This window comes from Asterias amurensis, chromosome 15, assembly GCF_032118995.1.
Source record: "Asterias amurensis chromosome 15, ASM3211899v1".
NCBI lineage: Eukaryota > Metazoa > Echinodermata > Asteroidea > Forcipulatida > Asteriidae > Asterias > Asterias amurensis.
The window spans coordinates 695,159-711,910 of NC_092662.1; the positions used below are offsets into that span (position 1 = coordinate 695,159).

The 16,752-nt window shown below is 37.6% G+C and overlaps 1 protein-coding gene across 2 annotated transcripts in view; it reads right to left on the reverse strand.

Moving 5' to 3' along the window:
- Nucleotides 1–2,085: 2,085 nt before the first annotated feature.
- LOC139947942 (transforming growth factor beta receptor type 3-like) overlaps nucleotides 2,086–16,752 on the reverse strand; it is a 34,329-nt gene continuing 19,662 nt past the window's right edge. The window contains exons 6-14 of one of the 2 annotated variants that reach the window (XM_071945818.1): nucleotides 16,057–16,219; nucleotides 15,442–15,713; nucleotides 14,637–14,807; nucleotides 13,927–14,117; nucleotides 13,368–13,551; nucleotides 12,909–13,056; nucleotides 12,117–12,170; nucleotides 10,964–11,065; nucleotides 2,086–10,779 (exon numbers count right to left, since the gene is read on the reverse strand). In XM_071945818.1, the coding sequence (XP_071801919.1) occupies nucleotides 10,520–10,779; nucleotides 10,964–11,065; nucleotides 12,117–12,170; nucleotides 12,909–13,056; nucleotides 13,368–13,551; nucleotides 13,927–14,117; nucleotides 14,637–14,807; nucleotides 15,442–15,713; nucleotides 16,057–16,219 (1,545 nt within the window). In that variant the 3' untranslated portion in view covers nucleotides 2,086–10,519. Of the gene's footprint in view, nucleotides 10,780–10,963; nucleotides 11,066–12,116; nucleotides 12,174–12,908; nucleotides 13,057–13,367; nucleotides 13,552–13,926; nucleotides 14,118–14,636; nucleotides 14,808–15,441; nucleotides 15,714–16,056; nucleotides 16,220–16,752 lie in introns of both variants that reach the window. The other variant, XM_071945817.1, reaches the window with a different exon arrangement.

Below are 16,752 nucleotides of genomic sequence, written 5' to 3' on the forward strand. Positions count from 1 at the left end.
AACAGTTTTTTTTTTACAAAAAAACGAAATGTTTGAAATGTACAGTTGTATTATACAGATGAGTTTTTTAATTGTAATTGAATGAACATAATATGATAATATCATTTTGTTTTTAGATTACCTAATTTTTTTTTTACAGATTTGATGTGCTCTTCATGTGTTGGCGTAAGTAAAATTAAGGCACTCTGTAGATTTATATCTCTTGTTATGACTGAGGCAAGCTTTAAGTCTACTTAGAATAACAGGGGTTTGAATCCCACTCGATGCATATGTCATCATTTTGTGTATTTCCCCCTAAAGGGATGGGGAGTAGGGGACATAAAGCAGTGTTTAAGAAATGAAATGTGTGAAGGGCAAACCAAAACTAAGCGGTTTTTAAATTTGTGAAAAGGACTTTTCATATGTTAGATTTTAAATGTCAATTTCAACAATTTAATATACTTAATAAATATTAAGATTTTAACTTCAAAAGGAACCTTTGTCTGTAAGTTTCTTTTAAAATTTGTGTTGATAAAAAATTACCTACATGCAGTAGATGATGACGTAAACAAACAGAAGTTAGTTTTAAATGATGCGACTATGAAGGTTGGTCCCTCATGTGTTCGAAATACATTGGACCCAATTACATCCATTTGACCACCGTTTCAAATTCAAAAACACACTAATACCTTAGATTTTTGTCATTTTTAATAGTTAAATCTGTTTATGTTTTACTAATAATCACATTTTCATACAAAAGTTAATCTACAAATAAACTCAGTGCTTTTTCTTAAATTTGTTATAAAGACATGACAATAATAACATATCAGTTGAACACGCTTTGCTCTTGTGTTTGCACCTACAGCTAAAATTCCCTGAAAACATGTTCAATAGTGAATATGCAACAACATCTGCAGACATGACAAAAACAACATACAATAAATATATACGCAAAAGCGAATACAGGTAACCAGTCTAAAACCTTTCCATTACATAATTTTCTAATATTAAGATGGGATACCAGTCTCATTTTCGGGGTTTACCCACTAATTTGACTGGCCTTTACCTAATACTGTTTACGTTTAGGCTTCATCTAGCGTACAATAGACCAGGGACCAACTTCATAAAGCCTGTAAGTCTAAAGACTTTGCTTAGCAGTCAAAGATTACCAGCCAAAATACCATGCAGTACATTGCTGCGACCGGTACCCCACTCATTTCTTACTCGGCATAGAAATATGCTAAGCAGAGTTTTTTGCTCTACATGTTTATGAAATCGGTCCCACTTTACGTAAACAGCCTAAGTGTTAACCTGTATCCTGGTGTAGTCCTTTTTCTCCATCATTGACTTCACAAAAGTTTCTCCAAGTGAATGCACGTATTAGAAAAACAATGAGCAAACTGCACTTGAATTTAATGCTAATTCTTGTCGGAGGGAAACTGCCTAGTTGAAATTTTCAAAAAGAACCTCTTCAAGTAATACAAAAGTCAATATTAAAACATTATACCTAAAAGCATAAAATAAAGAACATAAATATTATTTAAAAAAATCAGCAAATGACCATAACATTTTAAATCTAATAAGAGTGGAAATATTCCACATTAGTTGTGAATACATATTTTACTGACAGCGTCTTTGATTTTTTGAAGGGCAGCATCTTGGGAATAGAAAAGAATAGGGCTTTCAGCCATTCGTCCTGGCCACTGACAAAGTCGTCCATATGGGCACAACCTTAAAATTAGCCACATTCTGTCTTCTTTTAGGTATTTTCTCACCTGAGTACAACTACATGCTTAGCATTTTAATGAAAGTTGATTCTTGTAAAACAAGTAAAGTTTTTATGCAAATGGAATTTTCAACACATGGTTTCATTATTTCATTATTACAGTAAAAGGACACTTTGGGGGGGGGGGGCGGGGGGCAATAATTGGCCAAGATAGACTGTGCAAGTCTGGTGCATATTTTAACGTGCGAGACCTCTGTTTCTTCAAACAAATAGTTTAACATAGTTTATGAATGGCTATACAAATTATATCATACTTTAGGGAAAGCAAAATTGAGCCATGACAAAATATGGAAGTGAAAAAATTAAAATTCTAAAAAATAAGAATTTTGCCCAACTAACGGTTACGATTAAAACTCTCGCAATGGTCATCAGACAGATTTTGGCATGATTGGCAAATGGGTTTATAAAACAAAAGCATCCTCATCCAGAGTTGGATTTTGTTTTATTCTTAATTTTAGCAAATTGTGTGCATTGTAAAAATAAATTGTTTTTTTTTCATCGAGAAATAGTCTTCATTTTAGTAGGTTTTTTGTTTTCTATTTTCAATAAGCATGAAACTTGCACAGTCTATTTCTGAACTATCGTGGAAGATTGTTTTTAAATTTCATACAATTTCTTTTTAAATACTCAAAATTAATTATTTTAAATATTGAATACCGATTTCATTGCGTAGAAATGTCTCTTCCAGAGTCTGAATAGGTCATTTTAAGAATCGTTAATTCAAGGGATTTGACCAACAAAATTATTTTGTTTTAAAGTTTCAAACCAGTTGAAAGAATTGCAACGCAAAACCAAATTTGTTTCAAGAAGTGAAAACAATTGACGTAGAACATGATTGTGGTTTGTAATTGTTTAAAAATACAGAGCATATACCTAAGAAGAATCAGGTACTAAACTTATTGATACATTAGTTGATAGTGTATCCACCAAGATATTCACTAGTTCATTGCGCTGATACTTCAACAAAGATGACAATCATACATTAACTACATGAATACAAAGTCTGCAATTCACAACTTTCCATTTCAATCTGCTCTGTGATTTGAAGTGGAAAGTGTGGACTATCCACACAATCAAGTGTGGACTATCCACATATCCACAAATACTTCCAGTGCCCAGTGCTCTCTTCAAAATTAAGCTCTCTGCAAACAAGTACGGCAAGGCTTGTTCTTATGGTCACAATTACTTTCGTGGATAACACCAACTACTTTCATGGTTAACACCAACTTTCTTCACTTGCTGAGTGAAGCCCAGTTCATACTTCCTGCAGATGCGAATGCAATACAAGTTTTAACAACACAAATTCACAATGAATAATTCGCAACAGTTCAGCTCTGTTCAACTCAAGCAAAACATACGCTGTATGAACCAGGCTTTAGCAAAGACGGTACATTAATGTAATATCCACACGTGAATGACCATAAGTCCCACACTGTCCAATGAAATACAGCACAGGCAACTGTTTTTCATTACCAGTAAGCAGCATTGTGACATTGAGCACTCAACAATCAAACAGGGTCTAATCTCATAAAGCCGTTTTAACAGAAAATATTGTATTTTGTTTTTGGAATATTGGCTGGTAACCTGCTCCTGCTAAGCAAGATTTGTCTGTGCTTGTCAAATTTGTGTGCTTACAGGATTTATGAAACTGGGCCCTAGACTTCCATGATCCACAGAGCAGATTCACTCTCAACACTAAACCTGCATCCAATCTATCCCTCTGAGCTACAAAACAATACCTTTCCCATCAATGCAAATCTATCACTTCCCACTTTGTGCAAAATATCTATTTACATCATCTATATTACTAAGAACAGGCAGCATATGGTTAATATAAAACAAACAGCATTTTGCTTTTCGGACTATCACAACAAAAACAAATAACATAAAACAAAAACCCATTTTGCTTCAGTTTCAGTTTGTCTATGCCAAATGTACCTTTCCTACCACAGGTTTGAACCCATTTTTTACAGTTCCGTCAGTAGAAAAGGATGGCATTTCAACAGAAATTATAAAAGCACTTTAGCAGCCATTGCAAGCACAGTCCGATTTTCATACAGCTGCTAAGCACAAACAAACTTGCTAAGCATAATGCCAGATATAGGATGTCAGGTAACATACCATTGCTCATAAAAAGTTCAACTATAAATTTTGCTTAGCTGATTAATTTGTTAAGTTATATTCTTTGCTTAACGGCTGTATGAAATCAGACCTGGGACACCCAAGCCCCGACCCCCCACCCTCATGCCGCACCCACTCCCCTGCAGCATTTTCCTATCTACTCCTCACATTCTATTTTATTTACAGACTTAATTTCGCTTGCGTTGTTTTAAATTTAAAAAGCCTTTTTTTTTTTACTCGAACATGTATTTACTATGTCCTTGAACCTGAGAAGTATTTTTCTGGTGGTATGTTCATAAATTTCAAAAATTGTTTTCTTATTTTAATAAGTTATTCTTAATAATATACCCTTTGTAACTCGTCGACGTAGTTAAGTATTAGGTAATTGTTTTGGTTAATACATTGTAATGACCATCAGTTGATTTAACTGTCTGTGTAACAATTGTATATAATAGATAACTTATACAATGCTTATTTCATATAAATATGACAAGGAGAGAGTGCTTGAAACTTTGTCAAACAACTTACAGAATGTAATTTTTTTAAAGAATTCTTGTACACAGCATAAGAGGTCTGAATCGTCTAGGCCTATAAATTGTGACTTTCAGGTTAACTTACTAGAACACCATACTCGGTATTTACAGTCATAAAACCACCAGCCACACGGTTGTGAAAACGATCCTAGCCAAACTACCAATGGGTTAGAAATCATTTTAGATTTTAAAGAGGAATTCCCAGAACTTAAATGCAACAATTCGAATCGATATACCCCACTGGCGATTCAAACTGGCAAACTCTTCATTTTGACACAAAAACTATTAAACGATAACGAACTTCCATATTAACATTATAACAATTTTGATGGTGTCAATAGGGAACAATATGGGGTGGAAAAAGGTCTCTCACAAATAACTGAATGTTACAAACTGCACAAATGATGCATCCGACCATGGGGCTATTCATTGTTATAACAGCTTTGTCACGATTACAACAAATGCCAAATTAGGTATAATGGCAATTAGACACAATTCGCAAGAAGCCTTTCCTGCACAAATTGCAACATCAATTACAAAATTGAGATACAACACTTTTGCACCGACACAACGAGTTGCAAATACATCAGTTAAAAACCAAGGTCAACAAACTTGTGTAATATCAGTCCAACAATATATACATGCACATTTAGCAGAATAACAAGTTCTGACTCCTTGACTTAGCTCTCTTTCATAAAGCAGCTTAGCAGGACAAATTCTGCTTAACAATTTTAGTTACTCGGCATGGTACCAGTCACAAGCGATAAACATTACATAGCATTTCGGCTGCTAAGGCAACATGTCGTTATTAAGCAGATTTTCAAGCTAACATGCTTATAAGTTACAAAGCAATTGCATGTGCTAAGCAGGGAACCAATGACAAATGATACACATACTTATTATGTAAGATGGTAAACACATTCGAGCGTTAAGCAGCTTTCTGGAAATAGGCCCTAGGTCACATTTTAACAGAACCTGTTCAATTATGGTTGGGGTGTAGTGTTATTATAACCTCGCATCTCAGGTTGGGTTAAACATTTTGTCAATTCAGTCCATCATCTACCATTATGGTTTCTTTCAATGTGCACTTTATCAAGCCCCCCCCCCCCCCCCCTCCCCAAACCCCACCACATGATATACCCTCCGCATGTGTTTGCATCACAGAAGGGTTTTTCCCTTCAAATTTAGCAACAAGTTTATACAACAGCAACATTTCCAAACTTGACAAACATTTTCTCCGCGCCCTTTCCACAAAACGAAATGTTTCTCCGGAGGGACAAAATGTTTGTTCAACCTACATTTCCCTTTATAAACTGAGATGTTTTCATGTTATTTTCTTTTGTACACTTTTTTCTTTCTGTTGTAAATAGATCCTCCAACAAAAGTGTTTTTCTTGGGTGGGGGATGTTTTCCACTATATGTTGAAAACAAGTTTCAATTTGAACCCAAATTCTGACATATAAAAATAACAAAACAGATTTGTGTATTAACAAAAGAGCTAAATTCCTCTACAAAACATACCACATAATGACCTTACCAAGTAATTTAAAAACATCATGTGCACAGTTTGGTATAAACAGAATATCATAAAAAATGCTATTAGATAACCGTTTAAATTAATAATAATAACAACTATTATTATTATTATTATTTTAAAATTAAACGTAATAAAAAAGGACATAATGTACATCACAGAAATTTAAAAAAATTATGAAAACGTCAAATCCATGGTATTTTGAATACATTTCTGGAGCTTTTTCCCCTTTTAGGAAAGTGTTTTAATAAAGGTGTTCAATTTGCAAGCTGACTGTGTCTCTCAGAGCTTAAACCTCTACTATTGACCTTATCACGCTGTCACCATCTTGGTCATGTTCCCCGTTTCCAATTACAGTAATGAATGTTAACATTCAATGTGCAAACATGGCACCAGACTATTATTTCGTCCAGCCTCAATTTGGTTACAATGAGTTGGAATGGAGTAAAATCAAGGTGGCCACACTGTGATTAAGGTCTATAGTCATGTGCTTTTTGTATCAAGATCATCAGTTTTGAAAACAGTAGATTAAGCCTAAGCCATATCTGGAGCCTAGGACAACTCTAGAGCTTTAAGTTGTGGCTTCCAAAATCAAAATAGTAACCAAATTGAGGCTGGGGGAAAAAAGTCTGGTCACCTTCTTTAGGTTAGAGAGTTTGAACTGTCTTTTTCATGATATATTCTGGGGATCAGACAAGGATGGTTCAAGATTTCCAGTAACATGTATGTTGAAACTGCTTGCAATTTTGCATTGTGTGATATGCAATCGTATTGTTAGGTTATACAAGAAAATATACAGCAACAAGCTGAGGGCAACCAAGAAGAAAAACATAAAATTGTTGTTCTAGCGAAGTAATCCTCATGGATGCCAAGCAGTAGGTTGCCTCCACATAAATTGCCATGGGAACAAATTGTAAATTGTGACATTAGGCCTGCAGGAGCGCGGTCAATGCACTTTTCAGCAAGCGTAAAACTATCACTTGTTCACAATGAACAAGAACGTCATGCAGTATGCACTATACAGGTATGAGCTCAGCTGGCTACATTTTGATTAAGAAAGTTTAAAACATTACATGCTTGGAATAATGGTTCCATTATCCATTAATTACATGGTTCCATTAAAATTACATGGTTTCATCAAAATCCAGCAACCAAATATATCCAGGCTATGACCATTGTCTAGCATTGACCAAAATAACAGCAAAAACATTTGTCTATTTTTCATTTAAATTCAAGAGTTTTGATAGTTTTGAGAATACTAGCTGATGGATTTTGATGGAAACCTCCATCTAATTTGCGAATGCACCTGTCAACATTAATGCCTTAATGCCTTGATGTATCAAATACAATAAAGCTTCAGCACATATAAATATATAGACGCTTGCACTACTGCAGTGGTTGCTAAACATTAGCTGCCCTAGTTTTTAGGTTAGGATTTGATCTGCATCCGAACAAGACTAAAATAAAAAACCTTCAAGAATATTGTTGTCATGCTTATATCATGTCTTTTTGTTATATGGTGAGGTAGATTTTGTATAAGTCCCTGTGTTACACTACATGTGTTACGCTGCTTTTCTGCATGGTTAATTATATCACAGAGTTTTGTCCAATGTACAAGCCAGGAAAATACAATGCAGGGAGAATATTAGTCATGAGTTTAATTGTGGTGGTACTATTATAAAGCCTTCCTTTTGCTTTTGTTATTATTGACAATTCTGGGTCTAAATTCAAAGAGCTGCTTTAGCACAAAAAGGAGTAAAGTGCTTTAAGATTTCGCTTACCAGAATACAGCTGCCAACCAAAATACAATGTCACGAAATCTGTGGCTGTTATCCTGCTGATTTTTGCTTAGCAGAAAATTGTCAAGCAATACTTGCTGCCTATGCAGCTCTATGAAATCAGGACTAGGGTCCAATTTTTCAGAGCTGCTCAAATAGAAACTATCATTGAACAATTGTTCTACTCAGCAAAAATATGCAGGCTACAGGTTGTACATGCGAAAAGATATTGTGGCTCATAACCTTATTCAGGTAAGCACAATTTTGCTGTGCTTAGCTATTTTGAGCTTAGTGGCTCTATGAAATCAGGCTATGTTTTTGTGATAACTGAATAAAAAAGCTTCCATAATGGAAGCCTTTTTAAGAGTTGCAGTATGATATGCTATTTCTTTTTTTTTACAGGGCAGGTTTTTATGATGGCCCAGATAAATAAAGAATTGTTGAGTATGGCAGCTTTTCAAGCTACAAATAATAATTTAAAATAATAATAATAATGCATCATTTGGTAGATTTTCTCAGTACGAGCTCTATGAAATTGAGCCAGTTTTGTATAGACCGTGTAAGTCTGTAATACAATCTGTAGTTACCATGGCGATGTTAATCCCAATTAATACAAGCAAATAATACACTTCCACAGGGGACTTTTCTCAGAATTGTTTACTTCAGCCTGAGATGTTCAAAGTTACTCGATCATGGCACATTCCGTCTTTTGTTTCTTTGATATCAAATCAAATTATCAAAAAAGCAAACTTATTGAACTCTGCAACATATTGCCTTCTACCTTCCTCTATAAAATTAAAATACATAAAAACTATCATCAAATTCTCTTCTTCTATTTCTCTCTCTCTCACTCTCTCTCTCTCTTTTCAGTGATTCCTAAACTTAAAGAATAAAAAAGGGCTAAATTATCAATTAATAATGTTCATGGATGGGTTCAGCTGCACTTATTTCAAAATTGATTTCGCCCCCGAAATCTTACAAACCCACATAAAACAAAGAGACCTGTCATTGACCAAGTTTAGCAAGTTTTCATGTTTTCTCCTTTGAGAAATTTGTGAGCTTAGCAGCTACTGGGTTCAGTGGTCTACTGAGCCAAGTTTCATAAAGCCTGTAAGCACAAAATCTTACTAATCACAGAAAAGAATTGCTTAGCAGAAACTGGTTACCAGCCATTAAAATAAATTTGCATTGTTGTGACTGGTGCCCCACTCAATTTTTGCTAAGCATAGACATTATTTTGTCAAGCGGTATTTTCTGCTTAAACAGCTTTATGACATTGACCCCGAGATGACATTTTATTAATAGTCTCAGTTAAAATTCTATCAAAAAGGTTGGATAGAATCAGATGTTGCATTTCAGAAAATGGTGTCGCAGTCAATTCAGGAATTGACAAATTAAGATGAAAACTAGAGAAAAGTTGTGTCCTTTCATTGGGCAAGTCTACATTAAATTAAGGGTCTGTTTAAACAATTTTGCACCATTCATGATTATTCCTGGGGGAAATTTTCTATAAATGATAAAACTTGTTGATGTTACGCAAACATCGATTGTGTGAGGGAGTTTGATCTACGGAATTGAGGAAAATGTACAAAAAATATTACTCAGCTGCCAATATTTAAAAACTTCAAGGGGAAATAATCCAGCGTGTTTTTTTGAGCAAAGGGTCCGTTAGGAAGGAGTTTGCATCGATGGTAAAAGGGGTTTTAAATGTCTTGAATTTCCCATCAAAACAATCATACGATTTTTAAAATGTACATTAGCAGCAAATTGTTCGTTAAAATAAAATAAAAAACAGCAGCATATTAAAAACTACCAGCGCGGGTATGTCCATCCAGCTTATGTACAATAGCGTTATAACTATCTAAAATGGTTGCTTCTTAATCCCCAGATCTTGTAATCATGTGCACCTACGCAACCAATCACAACATCTGCAATAAAGTCATTTTGGTGATCACCTACATAATGAATATCTCCCAGTTGGGAGTGAGCAGTCTTTGATTCATCTTGTTCCCACAATACCAGCGTGATGTGTGTCTTTTTATACATTTCTGCATCACATTCACTGGACCTTATGTACTAGCCTCATCTGGATGCCATCTAAGAGGTAAAATGGTGAAGAAACAATAGAGAGACGCAGGTATATTCGCCAACACCCAAGCATGCTCACCGATGCCCTGGTGCGTTTGCCTACGCCAAGATATGTTCCCTAATGCCCAGGTGTGCTCAAAAACGTTAAGGTGTGTTCACCAACACCCAGGTATTTTTCCATCAAGGATCGACCAAGGAGCACCCTTCTTTTGACCTCTATGAGAATCACATCATACACTTGAGGTCTATTTGGAAATTTCAAACTTAAGGTTTGAACAGACGATTCTTTTCTTGATAAGTTGCCCAAACTTACTAACTGCAACACTCTGATTAAATGTTTGTAGCACACAAGGCTCTCTTCCTGCATCGGAGGAAAGATGCTGAATCTTGCGTGGCGTCCTGACGTTCTATTTCAATAAGCACAGATGATCATCAAAATGACTGCATGTGGATCGTGTCATCACATGCACAAGGTTTGTATAAAGCAAGGAGGTAGAAAATATAAACTTCAACAACACAACTCAATCACATAAGAAGCGTACTCTGCAAAACAATGTCTGTTGCCTGGTCGGGGGTTGTCAAACGATGGCACTGTTCATAAACGCACGACTCACCGACGCAACGTCGCACAAAATCAGTGATGGTTATCAGGTAGCATGATTAGCGAGTAGAGCGCCCTCTCTTGTGATGTAAACACATCTCATACCTCCTCCGGTAATGGGTCAACATGTCTCATCCCATGCAGGGGGATTCCGTTGGGATTAAGTTTGCTTGGCATAAACCCGCTTGGGATGTTCCCGTTGGGTATTGTGCCGTTAGGGATCACACCGTTTGGAATGACCCCGTTTGGGATGGCACCATTTGGGATGTGTCCATTCATGAGGTGACCGTTGGCTGATGGTGAGCTGGCAGTGCTGACCGTACCTGGTGATGCTGATGGCGGGGGACCCGTGTGCGGACCTGGTTAAAAAAAGTCAGTCATTTATTCCCAATCAGTTAGAGCAAAGAAATTGTTTTCGTTCTCAAATGCAAACCTCGCCCTGACAAACTACCAACGAGTTTGATTTGTTTCGCAGGAAATTCTAACACTTCTTTTTTTGCTACTTTAGAGAAAAATAATGTCAAGAAATTGTTAAATATTTACCTGTGTGCGTATGAATGAACCATAGAGCTCCCATAAGCACCATGCCCATGATGAATGACACAACCACAATAGCTACTGCTGGTCCGGTTGCTAATCCATCCACTGAAGTAAGGGAACAATTACAACCAAATATTCAAATATTATTCCCGGTAAACACTAAAATATTGCTGTAAATTTGTCAACAATTTTGTGTAAAATATTATTATTTTATTTTATTTTAAACAGTTTATTCAATTCAATAGTTATTTATTTCCATATTAAAAAAGAACTATTAAAAAAAAGTATACAAATTGCAAAAAAAAAATTAAATCAAAGACAATCAAGAACTTATTAAAGAAAACAAAAGAAAATAAGTAAACAGATTGGGAGCAAATCCAGAAGTCATCTCAGCAACAGTAGAAGACAAGTTCTCAAAGAACAAATCTACACAACATAATAGACATACACAAGGTGCTACCCTATACTGAATAGGCAATGAATTTTACAACTCGGGCAAAAATGCATACAATGTTCATTGTCACCCAAAAATAGTGGTAACTCTCCAAGGCTAATAAAGACATAATATATTGACCCAATTCACCTGACGTCATCATCAGAATTATCTTGGATGCGCCATTTTGGTGGTCAATGTCAACATGTTTTATTCAGAGAAGTGCACATTTTAGGCGATGCGGCACTTTCACGTAAACCTATTGACCACCAACATGGTGAGCGTGGCACAGTTGCCGCATGTGAAGCGCATGCAAGGGGTCAATACATCAACATTTACAAATGGATTGTAAAAATTATTATCAAAATATACAATTGCACAACCAAACAATCAAAAAGCAGAAAAAGTGCATCAATGAAAGAGATTGATTCTTTAGATACACAAAAATGTTACATGAAGGGCATTAAAGGCAGTGGACACTGTTGGTATTTACTCAAAATAATTATCAGCATAAAAACTTTGAGTAATCGAGTAATGGGGAGCTGTTGACGTATAAAAACATTGTGAGATATGGCTCCCTCTGAAGTAACATAGTTTTGGAGAAAGAATGATCTTTGACCATTACCAATAGTGTCCAGTGTCTTGATACAGTTTCAGGATTGATCAAATCAGTGTTTAATTTTAGTGGACAAAAGTCTTTTTTAGAAAACACTGTTTTCTTACCTTGGCAATCATCTTTGGCCTGACTCGTCAATTCCTTGCACCCAGTTCCTTCAACTGCTGAAACAAACAGCAATTTTAAAATAAAAAATACAGACTTTGAACGCTGGGCATGGTAAAAAAATATCTTCCAAGCCCATAAAAAAACAAAACCCTGGGAATTGTTCCCCCCCCCCATCCCCCAAGCCCTCCTAGATATTTTGAATGGCCACGTCAAACTCACTGTGGCAGCGAACTGAAAAAAAAACAACGAAATACAATACTTGTGTCTCAAAAAGGAGTACACCCTTACAGACACCCTAAGGAGTACACCCTTAAAGGGGAGAACCCTGTTTCAGCCCCAGGAGTAGGTGCCAACATGCCCCTGGTGAGGTGCCAACATGCCCCTGGTGAGGTGCCAACATGCCCCTGGTGAGAACATGCCCCTGGTGAGGTGCCAACATGCCCCTGGTGAGGTGCCAACATGCCCCTGGTGAGGTGCCAACATGCCCCTGGTGAGGTGCCAACATGCCCCTGGTGAGGTGCCAACATGCCCCTGGTGAGGTGCCAACATGCCCCTGGTGAGGTGCCAACATGCCCCTGGTGAGGTGCCAACATGCCCCTGGTGAGGTGCCAACATGCCCCTGGTGACACCTGATCTGGGTGCCACCCCATATCAGTTAAGTGTAGCCCTCACTTTAAAGTGGTTGTCCAGCCATGTGAGATCGGCGATCTCTCTCAAAAAAATATTTATATTACAAAATACAGAGGATTCATGGTAGGGTTTTAAAGAAACAACAACAATTTGAGACAAACCTTTTGGGATGTCTGTGTCCTCTTTAGACGGAGTAACGATGGATGAAGTCACTATCTGGAAGGGACCAAGGTATATCGCCTGCGTCAGCATGCTGTCCGCATGTAGAGGATTCAGACAGCCTGTCACTGGATCCTGTATCGAGGTACACTGTACAAAAGAAACCAGTCAATAAACCAAGAGAAGTAGAACTGGGGTAAGTGCTTTCTGCTCAAACAGCCAAGCTCCTAGTGGATGATACCCCCATGCCTATATCCTTGCGGACTGTGAAGGGAATTACCCGGTTTCATCCCCAGGAGAAGGTGACAACATGTTCCTGGTGACAGTTAAGGTTGTGCTCACTTTGAAGTGGCTGTTCCTGCCCCTGTTATGTTGAAGTGTCACTCATAAACAAATAACATCAAACGAAAACCAGAAATACAATATAATGAAAATGATATGGACAAGCTTGGACCTCTCACCTGAGGTATTTCTTTGTCGACACCAATGCCATCCAGTCCATTTCGTGAACACATACCAAGCACACAATGAACATTGTAAGGCCATTTTACAAAGACGGTGTCTGGTATCTCAAAGCTAAACCTTCTCATCTGATCAGAGTTTGAGCTCCCACGGTGGAATATGAGTGACTCGGTCATGGCGCAACTGTAAGCAATGACAAGAACAATCCAATATTCAATGCATCAAAGGAAATTATTAGAGTGAATATTTGTTCATAGAAATACAGCTCTTCATTCATACTAGACAACTTAACATCAGAATACTTGATACAATGCCGATTGGCTCTCAAAAAACTACACAACTGTCTGAAGATCAGGGATAGCGCAAACCCGTGTCGCATAACTATCCACACGTCCGTTTATCTGATGTCACGATTTCACAAGGAACCAGTCTAATAATCCATTGAACAATAGAGGGCGCTGTTTGGCAGAATTTGCCCAAATAAAGATGTAAAAGAGCGCTTGAAGCAAGATAATAAGATGAAATAGACCGACCCAAGGAATTTTTTGGAAAGCTCACCCTTGTTGAATAAGAAGTTGTTCCTCTCCAGGAAGCGACAACCAACATTGCTTTGGTACAATATTCAGCTGAGTATCGCTCCTCAATGACACCTCCAAATAGACTCGCTCCCCAACCTGCACACTGTGTGGATAATCCTGCACTTTCTGCCGATAGTCGTTCCCTGTGTACATATCCATGCTAATGGTCACCTGTGGATAAATTAATAGTGGTGAGACTAGTGCAAGTTTAATCTGGGGAGAGATTGGACAATTGTGAAAATTTCTGGGTCTAGATCCCTCTGGGCCCCTTCGTTCTTTTAAGAAAATTTGAAGGCTAAAGGAGATTTTGATAATCCTTATAATGTAATTAGATAGTGCACAATCTACCTTGCAACCAAGAGCGGCGCGCCGTAATGATACCACACCACACTAACCCACATAAGGATGCACTGAAGCAAACTGCTGATTGGTTACCTTAAGTGACACCAGGTTGTTTTGTACACGCAAGTCAACATGCAAGTATTTTAACACAACCCACTTCAAATGAATCATGTTTTTCCAAACGTTCACCCTAAACTGCATACAGTTAAAAATACCACAAGATCAAATTAGAACATGAGGTGGACCAGTTGCTCTATGTCTTGATGCATCTTTGCAGGGTACCACATTGACTGCTCCCATAGAATGGATTGGTCACAGGACTAATTTACATATCTAATAGGTTCTTACCTGATTTGGTAATGAGCTGGTAACCGGGTCTCCATTGGTCAGATACTTGCAGTTGATGGGGACCGTGTAGGAGAGACCTTGCTCATCATCGATTGGTGGTCCGCCCATTAGCCGGTCTCGATCTAACTCACCGCTACCCTCCATAACACTCTCAGAGTTAGTGTAAATCACCTGAAAAGACAACATCCATAGAAAGAAACTGTGTATTCAGTTTAATCTTCTATGTGTCAGGAGGGACACTATCCAACTTGTCTTACAAGTTCTAAAAAGAACCTAATTTACACAGCTAGAAAAAAATGGTGTTCCGCAAACCAAAGTAAATAAATTGATACCTCACCATGTAATGCCTCTATTCCCATATTCATCAGTTTAGTTGACTACAGGGTCATGACCATGCTCAGTCTTTTATTGTACAGCCACGACCCTGGCAGTTTTAAACATTACCACAAGGGAAACTGGGTTGAACAAGAAAAAAAAATTGAGTCGAGCAGGACTTGAACCAGCAACCTCAAGTCTGTTCTTTCATTCACACTTTCTCAAGTTATTGTCAATTGATAAAATCTTGTGTATAGTTTGGCCGCTGAAAATAACACCAAGGCCCAATTCAATAGAGCTGCTCAAGCACAAAACATTGCTGAACAATTATCTACTAAGCACAATTGAGAAGGATACCAGTCATAAAATTGTACATGTGACATGGTAGTTTGGCTGGTAACCTTATTCTGGTAAGCATAATTTTGTTGTGCTTAGCTACCTTTTGTGCTTAAGCACCTCAATTAAATTAGGCCAGTTTGTTTTTACTGACCTCGTTATTGAAAAGCACCTCGCCATCCACCAACAAGGTCATCTCGCTCCCGCACTGCTCCTTCTGTGTGTCGATCACGTAGTACGGTCCTGACTCCACCGCGCCACAGGACCGATCTCTCAACATCATGTTCTCTGCGTTCAATCCATACACGCTCATCACAGACTGCAAGATTCGAACCTGGATCCCGCTGCGATGGCATTTAATCACTGTGAATTTCTGTAGCATCTTTAGTCTGGATGCGGGTTCTCTGGTGGGCGTGTTTTGATGCTCTAAAGCAAAGACGAAGAGAGGGAGATGCATCTATTCAAACTGTGTTGATTATCATACAAATATAGAACAAACTTCAAGTAAGTATTGTTTGAAGCTTTGCATGATGTGGAGACATAAGAAGAAACTATAAATAAATGGTAAACTTGCAGGTACAACCATGTGTAAATCTAATTTTGAGGTCTCAAAATCAACTTGAAAACTATGTTACTTCAAAGGGAGCTGTTTTTCACAATGTTTTATCCTATCAACCTCTCCCCATGACTCGTTACCAAGTAAGGTTTTATGCTGATAATTATTTTGAGTATACCAATAGTGTCCACTGCCTTTAAGAAACTCTCCTACCTGACATCACCACAAACTTGTTGGCAGATTCGGCTCTTGTGAAGGAGGTTACCGGCCAATCTCTTGTAGCTGCCCATGCCAATAACCCTTCACTGGTTCTCGGCACTTCTTGTATATCTACTGCATTAAGAAGATCCTCCTCTACATCAACCAAGTTTGGACTCTGATGTGAGAAAGAAATGTTATTGCTTTGTACATGTACATTTATAGACCAAGCAAAAAAGAACCAGGCTTTGAAATAACCCACGATACACACAGCAGTTGCCGTAGTGCCCTGTGTTTTTGCTGTGGTGCCCTGTTCTTTTGCAGGGATGCCCAGTACAAATTTACATCTGCCTCATACCCATAGGGAAATTACATTGAAGTTCTAGGCCTGAAGACCAGATTACCAGATAAAGATAAAATTGCATTTTGGACAGCCGCCAGTATCTGCTTAGCAAGATATGTTTGAGCTAAGTAAATTTGAATGTTCTATTGATAGAATATAGGAGGATTGAAGTAAGCTTGAGATTTGCAAGCGTGACCCGGGCTAATAAGGCGAGGAACATGGCTTTTACTTTTAGTCCGAATATTCTTATAGTTCACCAGACTTTAAACTCTGGTGTTGTCAGAGTGTGCGTTCTTGTCATGTTCGTGGCACGTGTGTCTTTGAGCAAGACTCTAACCATATTTGCTCTGGAATCGGATGTTAAGACG